Source organism: Plutella xylostella, chromosome 22, assembly GCF_932276165.1.
Source record: "Plutella xylostella chromosome 22, ilPluXylo3.1, whole genome shotgun sequence".
Classification (NCBI taxonomy): Eukaryota; Metazoa; Arthropoda; class Insecta; order Lepidoptera; family Plutellidae; genus Plutella; species Plutella xylostella.
This window is the reverse complement of record NC_064002.1, coordinates 2658619-2674263: the sequence shown is the minus strand read 5'-3', so window position 1 is coordinate 2674263 and position 15645 is coordinate 2658619. Positions and strand designations below refer to the sequence as shown.

The 15645-nt window shown below is 34.1% G+C and overlaps 1 protein-coding gene across 1 annotated transcript; it reads left to right on the top strand.

Moving 5' to 3' along the window:
* The first annotated feature begins 1936 nt into the window (after positions 1–1936).
* On the top strand, positions 1937–14178 carry LOC119690469 (endocuticle structural glycoprotein ABD-4). The gene is made up of 4 exons (XM_038105603.2): positions 1937–1979; positions 4356–4486; positions 4727–4898; positions 14004–14178. Exons 1-4 carry the CDS (start codon positions 1977–1979, stop codon positions 14127–14129), a joined length of 432 nt encoding a protein of 143 aa, XP_037961531.2. The 5' UTR covers positions 1937–1976; the 3' UTR covers positions 14130–14178.
* The last annotated feature ends 1467 nt before the right edge of the window (positions 14179–15645 follow it).

Genomic DNA, 15645 nt, shown 5'->3' with positions numbered 1-15645 from the left:
ATACATAGTTTTACTATGTTTTAAACTTTAGTACTGTGTGATAAAGTCACCATGATCAATTAAGTTTAATATAGATTGTATACTAACTAACTATTGTTAATAACAAACCCTAGCAAAAATGGCAAAAAAGTGTTTCAATCAAAATTAATATACAGGGTGTCCTAAAAGTCGGGACACCATCTATGTACTTAGTTATAGGAACTTATAAGAAGTTATTTTGGCAGGACACTAAGCACCACCGATACGAAGCGATTCAATATTTTAAGAGGAGCTAGCAAAAGACAAAACCCGTATCGAATTTTGAATTCGATTGTACTTGAGGCTTATTTCCCAACGTCTGTACCAGCTCTTTATTCTAGCTTGTCCGAGTGGAGCCTGCAACTTTTTGCAATTTGATTAATCCTTTAATATGTGCCTTGGAATATTTTCATATCGTTGCGAAATGCAGATGGGTGTAGGAGTGTACCGGTCACTGGATAATGAGGAATTTGCATTATTTTATATTTAAATGTTTTTGTTCAATGTACATATTAATAACCTAGACAACTTGATACATGCAATCTGAATTAGTATCTAGATTGATATGATGTTGATGATAGATGTAGGTACTGTCATCGTGGGTTAAAGTTTAAACTACATGTCTTACATAGCACACAGTAGCGATCGTATGAACTCCAATCATTTTATTTCATTCATTTATTTATTCATTCACAACATGCTGTCATATTTGAAATTACAATAGGGACTTAATTCTAACTCTGAATCTATAAGTTAGGAGTTGGACATATAAAGAACATAGAACATATTTAGACTATTTAGTGACCCGGTGAACTAGTTTCAGGGTCAGCTCTCATAATTATACCTTAGTTGGGGGCTGTCGCGTATTTGTTTTGAAACTGAAGGCTCTTGCGCCTTCAGTGTCTGCGAATCCATGAAAATGGTTTCGTTATTTGTCATTTCATAAAAAAAGTATATTTTATACTATACGAAAGATTAATTAAAAATAAAAAAAAACGCGTTTATTTTATGATATTAGTATGAATGTATGTGTTCAGTGCACTGAATAAATGTATTTATTTCATTCTTTCTAATATAACTGTAATATTTTATTCCGACAATATAACAAAACTATCCCTTAAGCCATCATTTCTTAACGCAATTTATGCGCATGTGTCTATGTTCACAAACACCACAGTAAGTTATGCACATAGGTATCATACACGAGTGTCTAACAATGCACAAGATAATAATCCCTAAATCTAAATCACTCCAAAAGTCAAACATCAAACTAACACAATAGATAGGACACTGCATTCGCACTCTACTCGTAAAGTTCGCTGGTACAGTCAACTATGAGGTAAAAGTATACAAATTGATAAGCTGAAGTAACATACCTGAAGGGATATGCAGTTTAGTCTACCGTGGACTGTACTATTTCGCTTATTCCGGAAAGGAAGCTATTTTAAAGTGAGAATCTAACAACGTCACTATCAACTGATGCATATTATAAATTGACATACATGTATTATTGTTTATCTTTATATATTTAGGTGGATAAATACACAACCACACACAATATTTTTACCCCTAGAAAAATGTGTCTGTTGCATTGCAATATTTCTCTGAACTAAAATAAGCGCATTTTTATCGTGACGGAAGCATTATTATGTTTTATTATTAGATACCTATACTGGCGTTTCATCAAATTGAGTATGGGCGTTAAATATATATATTTTTACAATATTTATCGGGGGTCATAGGTATCACCTTAGTATAAGTATTTGTTGAGATTCAAGTTGCTGATATCAACCGAGTAACAGAATAGTCCTGCAGGTAAAGATGCATGGCTGGGTCCACAGGTCGGCGAAGTTCATAGGTAAGGAAGCCACTATATAAGCGGGCTCTATGTCACAAAGCACACACAAAGTGCAAGAGTGTTGGCATCCAGACCCCAGGTTGATCACCCCTGCGTTATCATGGTACGAATAAATGTTAAGTTTTGTCTTTGCTTTTGTTTGAAGGGATGTTATGGTTGGAAAAGAAACATTTGCGTTAAAATTGGTTTTGTTTTCACTATTTAGCATGAATGTCTATCAATCATAATCCATCAATCAATCTTTGATATCTAATACATATTATGCTACGTAAAAACATTTATATTAAGTAATATTATACCAAAACTAACTTACACTTTTTAACACAGTCACTTGCAATAAAAAAAAATCCAGTGAGAAAATCACCAAATTACTCATAAACGGAAAAGGCTAGCTTAAGTGCGCCTTTTCGAAGATTGAAGTACATGGATATTACTCTGCTTCTTCTTCTTTCTAGCCTTTTCACTATTTAGGGTCGGCATTGTGCGTCATGTCACGCCATTTTTAACCGACTTCAAAAAAAGGAGGAGATTCTCAATTCGTTGGGATCTTTTCTTTTACCCTATCCTCTATGGAGTGAATGAGGATATGTCATTCACTCCACACTCTCTCATATTTTCTTTCACGCAATCAAGCCACGTCTTTCTTGGTCTTCCTCTCTCACGCCTTCCTTCAGGTCTGATTTTCAACACTTTTTTTGTAGCATAATCATGTTCTCTTCTCATGACATGCCCAAACCAAGAAAGACGATGGCTTTTGAGCTTCTGGATATTACTAACCAAAAACATTAATACTTTGTTCCTATTTTAAAATAAAAAATGGGTTATTTGGTGTCAGTATTTCAAAAGTGGAATTTATTATTTCAGTGTAAAAATCATAATAAGTATTGGCTCAAAATGGCCAGCGTTGATTTTCAAACTGAGCTTTAAAAGGAAAAATTCTGATGCTGTCACTTCAAAATGTGTGTCGTTCAGAAAGTAACTGCAACAATTTTATTTTAAAAACATGTCCTAAATAAGATATTGTTGAGAATATCACGGAAGTGTCGTTATTATAAATATATCACTTTTATGTGCAAAATGCCGCGGTCGTGCGGGATTCGTTTCACAAACCGCTTTGCATAAAACAAGCATCCCTTGAGAGCCTGTCGCGATGATAATGTCATAATCAGATAAATTTACGGTATTTAGTACGTACTGGTAAGTTTGTTACCAGATTTGGTATTTATGTGTGTAAATTTTACTTTCTGTATCAATTTTTTTATAAATTTATTAAAATTGTGGTAACTGACCGAAGTCAAAACTAGTAAAGTTAAAAGTAAGTTCTGTAAACGCGTTGATGTCTTTTGTATGACACTTTTTACTACGACACTTCAGATTATTTGTGCATAACTATATTGTGTTAATTTCTACATTTGACTTAAAATTGTATATTTATAAAATATGTCAACCTATTTAAATAATTTATTATGATCACCTACGTTTATGTACGATACTATGTGTAAGATTGTATATTACGCCCAGCCAATTCGTGTATAATAAGAGTGTAGTATTTTCCATTTTTTTTTACTTAGCCCTTTTGGCCCGTGCTTTTTACAAACGTTTTGGATAAATCTTAACTTCACTTTAAGTTTGAAATCAGTACACATGTCATAGATAGGTACATAAACTACAGGCCAGTAAGATTCCCGTGGTAGTCAAATATCTTCTTCCTGGGGGGTCACTCTTTAGGACGAGCAACGAAGTTTTGGAGCGCTGCTGTGCGAACCACGACTCTATTTCCTAGCTCAGCTCTCGGTTGTTTGTTTTTCGTCAGTATAAAGTAACCCCCCTGAGACGTTACGTGGGTTCGCCACGCACATGCTCAGATTATTGCATTGTTCACGACAAACCATATATTTCTAAACGTGCACAATGCCTTCCTCCGTTACGTACGTATGTATGAAAAACACATCCGACTGAACACTTCAATCAATTTTTATGTCTTCGGTCTATTATGAACACTTTATTGTGTGAGTGTAGAAATTGATGTCATATAGATTGCATGAAAAATTTATAAGTAGGTAGGTAGATACGTATTATAAAGAAGCAAAATTTGTAGGCTTGTAAGTAATTAAAACAAATTATTATTTAAAAAAATGCTAACTTAGGTACTTGATTTTTTTAAATATTTGTTGTTCATACGATTTTACTACAAGAATTGATGAAACACTGCCTTCCTACTTGGTTTTAAATAGCAAATACATAAATATGTTTGCTTTACGATTCATGTCTTCTTAAATCTGTTGTTGAGATGAGAGAAGCATGGGAATAATAACAAAATACTTTAAAATTTATAAAATAAAACCTTTAATTTATTTTATTTAACAAGTACAAAATCCAACTTTTATACACCAAGCGCATATGCCTGAGAATACAAGTATACGTAACTCGCTAAACCAGTGCTTTGCTAAGTAATTTTAAACAGGCGCTTTTGTTTCAGATTCTTATAGTTATGTCTGCGATGTTGGTGACTGTTTTTGCCCAACCTCAAGTTCAGAAGGGTACTGACCCCATACCGATACTCAAACAAGAGTTTGAAGGGCCTAACGTGGACGGGTCTTATAAATGGCTGTAAGTTCTTTTCTTAGAATTTTTATACTATACGTACGATTTTTAACTCTATGTTTTTTAGAATGTAGTACACTCGAATCTGCGTTGCTCTTTATTTGCAAATGAAATGGGTGCAAGCGGCGTAATTAGTACTTAAGGCGGGGGTTTGGCACCTGAGCGCAGTGAAAATAGGAACAATATTCATGCCTCTTTTCTGGCAAATTACCCCTACTTTCAGAGCATGACTGATGTTTTTTTCAGATACGAAACAGGCAACGAGATAAATGCCGAGGAGTCTGGTTATGTGAAGAACTTCGGCCAAGGGGAGGGCAAGGAGGTGCAGGTGGCCGAGGGGAAGTTCAGCTATAAGGCGCCAGATGGCGCTGTTATAGCGTTGTCGTATATTGCGGACGAAAATGGATTCCAACCTCAGGTATTTCAACATTTTGCTTTATAAAATACCTACTCGGCTTCAAAAAAACATTTACTCCGTTGTTCATAAAAAAGTTACAGGACTTTTTAGCTATTTAACTGTTTTGTCCCTTTCGGAGAAGGAAGAAATTGTTCTTTGACAAAGAGGGAGAAAATAGTTTAATAGCTAAAACGTCCTGTAACTTTTAATATGAATAAGAGGGTAAGTTTCCAAATGGGAAACACTGGATGGAATATCAACGTGGTGTTTCGGTAAATTCGGTAATGTTATAATGAGCAACTTTCATTATGACAGCAACTTGAAAATCAAGTAAAATTTACAGGTGTATTATTTATTTATTAAAGTACATATTTTATTTAGCTTTTACAGTTAATGTCCCACAAAACTGTTTTGTTATTATATTACATATTTATCTGTGTAAGTGAGAACATACAAGTGCAAGATGCATGCATCACGACCCATCACGTCCCCACTGCTGGGGCACGGGTCTCCTTCCAATGAAGGAAGGGTTTAGGCCTAGTCCACCACGCTGGCCTAGTGCGGGTTGGTGGACCCCAACACAAGCAAGCACGCAAGCTTGTGCTGAGAGAGTTGTCGGGTAAGTGGGCAACCCTACTGTCAGATGTTTTCAAGCCGCCCGAAGGCCTCTGACTAGGCTTAACGACTGCTGCCGAGGCAGCAACCGGGACCCACGGCTTAACGTGCCGTCCGAAGCACGGAAGCGTCCAGAAAAGCACCACTTGAAATTGGTCACCCATCCAATGGCTGACCATGCCAGTTGTTGCTTAACCTCAGTGATCAGTTACGATCACTGAGGCCCGCTCGACTACGGACGCTTCTGCATACATCAATTAATATATTTATAACATAATAAACATAATTAATGACTATTTAAAATACCTACTAGTAATAATATAATGAATATGTGCATTACTCATAAAAGTCCTAGTATCAACGACCCTATTCAAATCAAATCAGCATTTCTAAAACAATTGTAGAGTGAGCTGCCAAATTAGATTAGATCCAACTAACTAAAACTGAATATGTATGTAAGTTTTTTTTGCTCATAGGTTATGAAGTAAGACTAAATAAGTAATTTAAGCATTTTAAGTTTCATAATACTCATAATGCATCGAAATTTTACACGAACGGTCAGGTGTTTGATGGGAGAAACAAGTACAGATACCTAATAGACAGACGCACAATAAGGCAGCTCAAAAGCAACAGGATACAAGCTTGGATAGTTATTGCGAAGCTAAAATGTGTAGAACACGATTGGTTCAACTAATGAAGGATATTAATAGCCGTACCTAATTGATAACACATGATAATTTTCATATTGTAATTGAAGCTACTTGTCAGTAAGCATTCATTTTAAATGTATTATTATTTATATAATTATAATTTATATTTATTGAAATGTATTATTTAAATGTATTTATTAAATATGGGTCTATCTTAATAATGCACTATTTACGTACTTACTGCATTATTAAAGTAACTTACGATATAAAATTTAAGTCACTAAAGAGGTTGTCTATTGTTCTTTAGTGTAGTTATTACATTTCTTAAATTATTAAAACAAATATATACTTAAAAAATTGTTATATTCATGTTGAGAATAATATTAAAAACAAAGTGTGAAAAAGTTAATAACTCAACTCAACCGACGACTTTTAAAACTCTTTACAATTCATTTTTATCAGTTTTCATCGGTAAAGGATACCGCCAACAGTACGCACAATCTCAGTGCTGGCAATCAGAAAAGGGTTCACTCTAGTTTACAAAAAACAAAGTTTCAAAAACGCTGCTGCGCAAGCCGCTGTTCTATCTCGTTGCATTAAACGTACTGATTGCATGACAACTCCCGTTCGTCCGTTTTTTACATCTAGAGTCACCCTACAGGTACTCTGGTCACATGGCAGTCTGGCTATAAACAAAAAAGATAATTTTAACACTTACTAAAGTGTGTGATGAGTTGTATCTGCGAATAACGGACCTTGACACTTTTCTTCCACAACTGAACGAGAAAAAACGGGTCGTGATGTAATGCTGCAGTTTTTTGCATCCATTTTATTACATATTTTCTTATTTTAACAATAATAATTATACTGCAAGGTTACGTTTTGCACAGATCATCAGCAATTTCATATTATTTTTTTGCTACTTTAAAGTATAATATTTTCTTATTTGAAACCATTACTATCATAAATTACTTATGTATCGTCATCAAAACCACAACTTGCTATAATTAGTTCAATGTTACGATTGACCAATGAGATAAACACATTACAAAGATAAAACCTAGCTAATAAATGAACTAACCATTTACATTTTAGCCTGTGGCTCTTTCTGTTAAAGCGTATTGTAGCTTTTGCCCAACGACTTATAAATCACACGTAAACTATGACTGTATGTGGTAATCTGACCGTTAATGTCTAAGAAAAATACTAAACTCGATTAAATAGACCAAGCTTGCCTTGAAATACGAATTAAGAATAAAATAATGTGAATTGTTAAATCTGATCCGTACCAAAAAGATTATCTTTTAGGTACTATTTTTGCTCTCAAAGGCTTAACGATGATGTAAAATTTTAATATTCTTCACAAATGTTATTAAAATTTGATTAATGGTTTCTAGGCGATCTACATCTATCTAGATCTACAGGGACAATTCACATGACAATTATAAATAGGTATTGTAAATGTGTATATATAATACACTCACGGGCAAAGAAACAGTTCCACTCACAAAATGTCGACACCAAACAGCCCCAATTTTTACAAATATTTAAATTAAAATTTGAACGAAATACTATCGTTTTTAGTTGTTGATATCCTAATGCTTAGTTAAATGTACTTCAATGTTGCAGAAGGCATCATTAAGCTAGTATTTTACGTGCCTCCAGCTATAATCCTCCAAAATTTAAACTCAATAGAAACTATTTCTGATGATGCCAAAAAATAGTCGTGAAATAGTCATAAATAGTCGTGTTTTCCAAAAAAATAGTCGTATCATACTTTCGGAGTTAGAGGTATACTTTATGGAGGATTATAGCTGGAGGTCTCCAGCTATAATCCTCCAGCCTCTGCAGAACAAACGGTAAGGCCTATCGACTTGGTTAAGGTCTCAAAAAATAGTCGTGAAATAGTCGTAATGACAAGCCAAATTTCAGAAATAGTCGTCAAAAGATAGCAGAGATATAAAGGTACTTTGCTGCAGCCCTGGTGGAGGATTATAGCTGGAGGTTTTGAAAATATCGAATATCTTTGGAACTACTATGACTATCGGTTTGAATTATGTCTCAAAAAATAGTCGTGAAATAGTCGCTTCTATTTATTATAATTTTAAGCTTGATAAAAGCTGTTAAATAATGATATCAAATTCTTCATACAAATCAAAGTGGACGAGAATGCAAAAGCGAGCCAGTACACAAAAATAATAGCACCGTAGCATTGAAGTACTCGTGCCGAAATTATCTATAAATCATTTATTTTGTCATACTTTGCATCAAAAGTATCTAAACTAATCTTTGGTATGACATTTTATTGCTTTTGCTCTTAGCCTTTACCTTACTGTGTACAGAGAAAACGTATGCCTATACACGCACACATTTATCTCTGTTATCTTGACAAACGATAGCGTTGACGACTACCGCGATGTAGTACCTAGGTAACCTAGGTCAGTTATTGTCATCCCTTACTATCCCGTAATCAGACAAATATTGCTATCCTTGTCTCTTTTCTAACCGCCATGCATCGCACGCATAAAACGCGTGAGCGAACGTGTCATCGGTTGCATCTTGACAAGCGATGGCAAAGCGGTATTGATTACGTCCCTTACTATCCCGGGATCACACAAATAGTGCTGTTCTTGTTTTTTTATTAGCGTTGATGTGGCTGCCACCTCCGCCGGTGAAATTGGGATTAGTTTTCTTGAAGACGCAGTACATGGTACTCAAGCGATAAGAATAAAATACGGTGTTTGAAATATAACTCATTTAATTACAATCACAGGCCGAAAGTACTTTTATTTATGCTTAAGTTATTCATTAAACAATCTTTAGGTAGATTAGGTTTCATACAATTATCTCAGTATTATTTGACTATTACCTATAAACATATTTAGTTTAATTTAAAATAATCACAGTTGGTTTATTGCTAAGTAATAATATAATATTGATGTAGTTCAATAAAAAAAACATGGTATAAACTTAAATATGTAGTTATTTCACTATTAAAAAAAAAAATCTAGCCCTATATCATAATAAACTTAATTTAAAGTAATCACAGATTGTTCATTAGTAGGTTTAGGTAAGTATAATCACAGTTATTGTCATAATGAAATATAACTCATTTAATTACCATCACAGGCCGAAAGTACTTTTATTTATACTTAAGTTATTCACTAAACAATCTTTAGGTAGATTAGGATTTAATTATTTTTATTCTCCATAGTAAAAAGTCACGTGACCAACTAAGTTTCTATGAAAAATGATATATTTTTTAGCGAATATTTAAATTCTGTTTTCAGTTTCGGGCTTAGATATACCATGCTGCACATGTAGCTTTCAGCTTAGTATACCCTTTTTGCCACACCTTGTATAATGGTTTTAATAAATATACCTAAATAACTTCGTAGGTGATTATAGGGTATCTATAATGCCCAGATAACTGAATCCTGTAGGTGTAGAACTTGCAAAAATTATCAACAGTCACTGTAGCTTGCGACGTTATTGAAGAACACACGTTAGCTGCGCTGAAAAAAAAAAAGGCAAATTAACGTCTTATTAATAAAAATATTTGTTTTTTTTTTAAATATTATATACATATATATATTATGATATACGAGTAGGTAGATACGAGTAGTAATAACGTTATTTCACCTAGACTATTTGTTTGGTAATTTATTGTCATTTGGAGACCACAGCAAACAGTGGAGTAAAAGTTCTTATCAGTAACTTATTGCAACAATTACTTGAAACTGCGAACTTTTGTGCGAAAAGGGTAGAGTAGAAATACTGTTCATTAGTGTATTCGCCTTTTTCAATATATATGTCCCATAACCGACCTCTATTGTTTTTGAGCGAAAGAGATAGCTGAGAAAACAATTTGGCTTTTGTCCAAAACCGGTTTGGTCGGACGGTGCGTTTGAAACTTGTATGAAATTTCACAGGGTGTGAATTACTTAGTGAATTACATAGGTATTTAGTTCAGAAACACGTTTTTGTCGCTTGTAGCTGATAGGTACAAATGAGTTTTGACAAGTAAATTGGCTGTTATATCTTTATCAACTTCAGCACCACAACACTGTATAGGCCTAGCATAAGCACAATACCATATGAAAATAGTGATAAATTCTTACCCAGGATTTGTTATCTGGTAATCATGTATTCGGAGCCATTGCAGTTTTTAAGCGCATTACATCAATGGAGTCATGATAATTTATCGGCGCATTACATCGATAGGCTGTGTTTTCACCTGAAATAATAATGGGTAGGCTTATAGGTAGGTTACACATATTTTTTTTTAATACATATATTTATTTGCCTAGTTTCATTCAGAAATACAAACAATAACGTCTTTTTTGCTATTGAGGGGTAAATATCCACATTTAACCAGGACTACCATATGTAGGTAATCGATGATACCCACATATTTTCGTATCTACTAAGATATGTACATGAATGCCTTGATTGCATGTATGCACAATTTACTCGCTCATAGTGTAAAATTGCTAATTTAATAACAATCCCCATACATATTAAGCATAGATATTTAAAAAATAATTTGGCTACGTTACTTCAATAAAAAATCATGTTAATAAATAAGCTGAGCATAACAAAATGGGATGGCTTGCTTTGATATTAAGTATTAAAAAGGATACTTACTTGCAATATTCAAACATAGTTACTCTAACTCTAACTCACTAAACACTCTTATCTGCATCCACTAATATCTTTTAGAATATAACATCTTGAATATTCATTTGCGTATAGAGCACTCACAATATTTTAACAACCAACAATAACACCGATCGTGACCATAGTTTGCACTAAACTGTAAACAAATTATCAAACAAAACATGCAAAATACTAACCCCAACTTCACCGGTGGCGGCGCGCGGCGGCGGTCACATAAGGGACGTAATAAATACCGGTTTGCTATAGCTTGTCAAGATGTTATGCGGTCGCTCACGCGTTCTATGCGTGCGATGCATGCCGGTTAGAAAGGAGACAAGGATAGCAATATTTGTCTGATCACGGGATAGTAAGGGCTTAGTAAGGGATGACAATAACTGACCTAGGTACTACATCGCCGTAGTCGTCATCGCTATCGTTTGTCAAGATAACAGAGATTAATGTGTGCGTGTATAGGCATACGTTTTCTCTGTACACAGTAAGGTAAAGGCTAAGAGCAAAAGCAATAAAATGTCATACCCAAGATTAATTTAGATACTATTGATGCAAAGTATGACGAAATAAATGATTTATAGATAAATTCGACATGAGTACTTCAATGCTACGGTGCTATTATTTTTGTGTACTGGCTTGCTTTGGCATTCTCGTCCACTTTGATTTGTATGAAGAATTTGATATACAATACAATACAATACAATACAATCCTCTTTATTTGCACCAAAAAAAACAGAATCAATACAAAATAAAACTTAAAAATAACAACAGTACAAAAAGGCGGCCTTATTGCTTATAGCAATCTCTACCAGACAACCTTTGGATGGAAGAGAGTTATATAAATTAAAAAATAGGATTAGAGGTAGTTGTGGTGCAAGAGTATAATACACTACATAAACACTACATATACTAAATAAACAAATAAAGCAACAAAATAAATACAATATATATATACCCATATAATACTATATACATATACCTACACAGAATGATACATGATATACAGCAATAATATATTCAACTAAGGCAGAGACTTTAGGTAGTGCCTTTTGACCCCTTCTTTGAAGGAAGCCACAGAAGGTGCACGTCTTATAATTATTATTTAACAGCAGATATAATTATTTAACAGCTTTTATCAAGCTTAAAATTATAATAAATAGAAGCGACTATTTCACGACTATTTTTTGAGACATAATTCAAACCGATAGTCATAGTAGTTCCAAAGATATTCGATATTTTCAAAACCTCCAGCTATAATCCTCCACCAGGGCTGCAGCAAAGTACCTTTATATCTCTGCTATCTTTTGACGACTATTTCTGAAATTTGGCATGTCATTACGACTATTTCACGACTATTTTTTGAGACCTTAACCAAGTCGATAGGCCTTACCGTTCGTTCAGAAGAGACTGGAGGATTATAGCTGGAGACCTCCAGCTATAATCCTCCATAAAGTATAGCTCTAACTCCGAAAGTATGATACGACTATTTTTTTGGAAAACACGACTATTTATGACTATTTCACGACTATTTTTTGGCATCATCAAAAATAGTTTCTATTCAGTTTGAATTTTGGAGGATTATAGCTCGAGGGACGTAGTATTTTCCGTTTACGAGTAATTTGGTGCTTTTCTTAGTGGAAACTTTTCATTGCCCGTGAGTGTATTTTAAGACGAAATTTTGTGTCACAACCACATCAAACCTCACAGGAACAGGCTATTGAAATAACTTTGGATCCCTTAAGCAAGAATAAATCAAGACGGTATTTCATACATTCTTATGTAAGAATAAATTAATAGAATAGGTCTAGTCTAGACTTGTTTAAATATACAAAATATGCCACATGAAATAGGCGTGGTGTGAACGGATATCGAAAAATACTTCACAAGCTGCATCATTATGTTGCGAAAGGCATTGCATGGGGTCGATGCGCTATAGTGCGAACACACCTACCTACCTAGAATTTATTTAAAACTTACTTGAAATTAGGAAGAAATCTGGTAGTTGTGTCAAAATATATTATTTAAGTAAACACTTGGGAAAAAAATATAATACCTATGATACGACCAATTTTACAAAGTTATTTTTTTACGACATGAAACATTTTTTATATATTAAACAAAATAATAGGTACTGAATTTCAGTCTTGCCTTAGACTTAGACCATCATTCTCAGCATAAACTTCTTAATGTGGCGGCCATACATTGACCACTGCCTAACAAAAGGCTAAATTATCCTGTTATCGCTCATCCACAATGGTTGATAAGCTAACTGCTTATTAGCATATCTTCTGAACAATATGTACTTAAATCGTATTTTATAGTTCATAAAAAATAAACTTAGTGGAAGCAGTACTCTATGAAATTACTTCAGATGCTGCAGTACATAACGTAAGGTGGTTATTCATGTAGGTACAAGCGCAAACAGGCAATCATAATCCACTTTCGTGATATGTCGGCACAGAAACATTTCCCTACATTGGTAGTTAAAGTGGAAGATTAAAACACTTTTACCGAAACAGCAGCTTCAATAACCTCTTCCAATATAAAACAACAGAGACATAGGGAGTAAGCACGAGAGGCCTTTGTCTAGCACTGAAAAACTGGAATGGCTGCAAAATGTCAATAAAATGGACAATCATGACAAATTAACGGATAAACGCATTGGGGCATCAATTCTGAACTACACACAGTTTTATAGCGAAACTATTAAATCAAATTACTGTGAGCGCTAGTTTACCTACAGACGTAGGTCAAACAATAACTTGGCCATGACTAGTTGACTAGATCCCAATTAATAAGTGTATGATCGCCTTTCAAGATGAGTAACGACCAAGTAGGCAGAGACTTGGCAATAGGTGCGGTATTGCTTGCGTAAACCCGATGACATTTTACTGTACCTACATGAACAGTTTTTGATTGCAACTGTTACGTTAAAGTCGCCCCTTGGTTACTTAATTATAATATGTATATTTCTGTAATCTCGCCTCTTCCAAGATTGGAGGGTTATTGCTATAATCTCCACGCTTGACAGCCGAGTTGGAGATACCACACAGCAAAATCATTGAACACCCAAGACCTGATTACAAATATCTCTGTCTTTAAGCGAATATCTGCCCTGATCGGGCATCAAACCCGGGACATTCTAACCACAACACTAACCAGTCGTCCTCAAAAATCCTTTTTTTTTCAGGGTGACCATCTGCCGACTCCACCACCGATTCCTCCGGCAATTTTGAAGGCTCTCGAGTATTTGAAGACTTTGCCCCCTACGGATACACAACCTCAGAATAAGCCATTTCAGCCTAAAAGATTTTAGTACGTCACGAATAAATTCATAAGAGTTAGGTAATGAAATTATCTACCAAATCTTTAAAAAAAATATGCAAATACAAAAATTACAAATCTTTCTGCGTTTTTCTTTTGTTGGGTCAGTTGGGGTTGGGATACATTGACAGTCGCCTGCGTCAAGTATAGAGGCGGAGTCTTAAAAAGCGATGACAAGCTAATATGTTGCTCAAACACATCCACATCTTCAAACACAAACACATTCCACATACGAGTATACGCCACTGCCACACACATTACTCTACACGTCCACTGAACTACGTATAAACCCAGTACGTTCTAGTAATAAGCAAAGTCTCTGCCTGTATGCTTTTAGGCGTAGTGACCGTCCCTATCCCTTATGTTTTCGTGTAGGAATAATTAAAAATGTATTCGTATTCGTAAATTTAAGAGCCTTGCTCTTTTCGGTGTAGTCCGCCACCGCTGTCTCACAACACAGCAGTCGCAAGCCAGTTCTTTCATTTCTTGATGTACCTAATACCGACGCCGTATATAGAGCTAGTATTTTTTTAAGATTGGTAATGCTTAATACTGACCACTAAATAATAAAGTAGGATTACTGGAGGCTAGAGTAGTAGAGAAGTATCTGTAGGTAACCAAGACTACTTAGTACTTAAACTGTATAGGTAAATAATATTGTTGATAAATACACCCAATTGTAAATTGTTAGAAGGCAGTTACCGTGTGAACATTCATTTTACACACAGATTGATCTCATTCATTATAAAAAATAAAACTGTAAGCAATTACTATCAATGTATCAAATTATTTTTTATAGTAAAAAACTGTATAAAATTTACATAATTTTACGGTATGTTTGAGTTCTTTGAAATAGTGTATTATTTTTTTTTATTATGATATTTTATACACTAATTTAAAATGTATGTTATAATAATTATGCACATTTTGTATAGAGATTAAAATATTTCTGCATGAAAGGTTATAAATAAAATACTTATCAATAGCGGTCAGTGCTTTGGTTTATTTCCCTTGAGTTTCATACCTTTAAAAGTATAAAATTACAAGCTTTTTTATTTCCGCCTGCCCCATTATATAAAAAAAACTAACTACTGTATTAGATTTTATAATAAGCTTCCAACAGAAGTTGCTCTAATGCCAGAGAATAAGTTTAAGTGTTACATTAAAGAGAAACTCTATAAAAAAGCTTATTATAAAATTGATAAGTAGTTAGCTCTGCTCATATTATTATAATAATAATTATTAAGCTTATATGTATTGTATACCAACTAGTTTTAAGTCTTTTTTTTTAAAAGATGGCTCAGGAGTTTCTTGCCTCCGTTCTTCTCCTTAGACAGAAAGAGCCCCCCCTTATCCGAACGGAGAGTAATTTGTAAAAATTGACGTTCATCAGAAAATTTTATGTTTGTATGATGAATAAATTTTTTTGACTTTGACTTTGAACTAGAGAGGAAATAAGTTGCAGGTGAAAGATGGATGACCGTATGTACACTCATGGACAATGAATA

Coding starts and splice junctions, on each gene's coding strand:
- LOC119690469 (XM_038105603.2), top strand. Junction 4,487..4,726: donor GACGGGTCTTATAAATGGCT/GTAAGTTCTTTT, acceptor TGTTTTTTTCAG/ATACGAAACAGGCAACGAGA. Junction 4,899..14,003: donor AAAATGGATTCCAACCTCAG/GTATTTCAACAT, acceptor TTTTTTTTTCAG/GGTGACCATCTGCCGACTCC.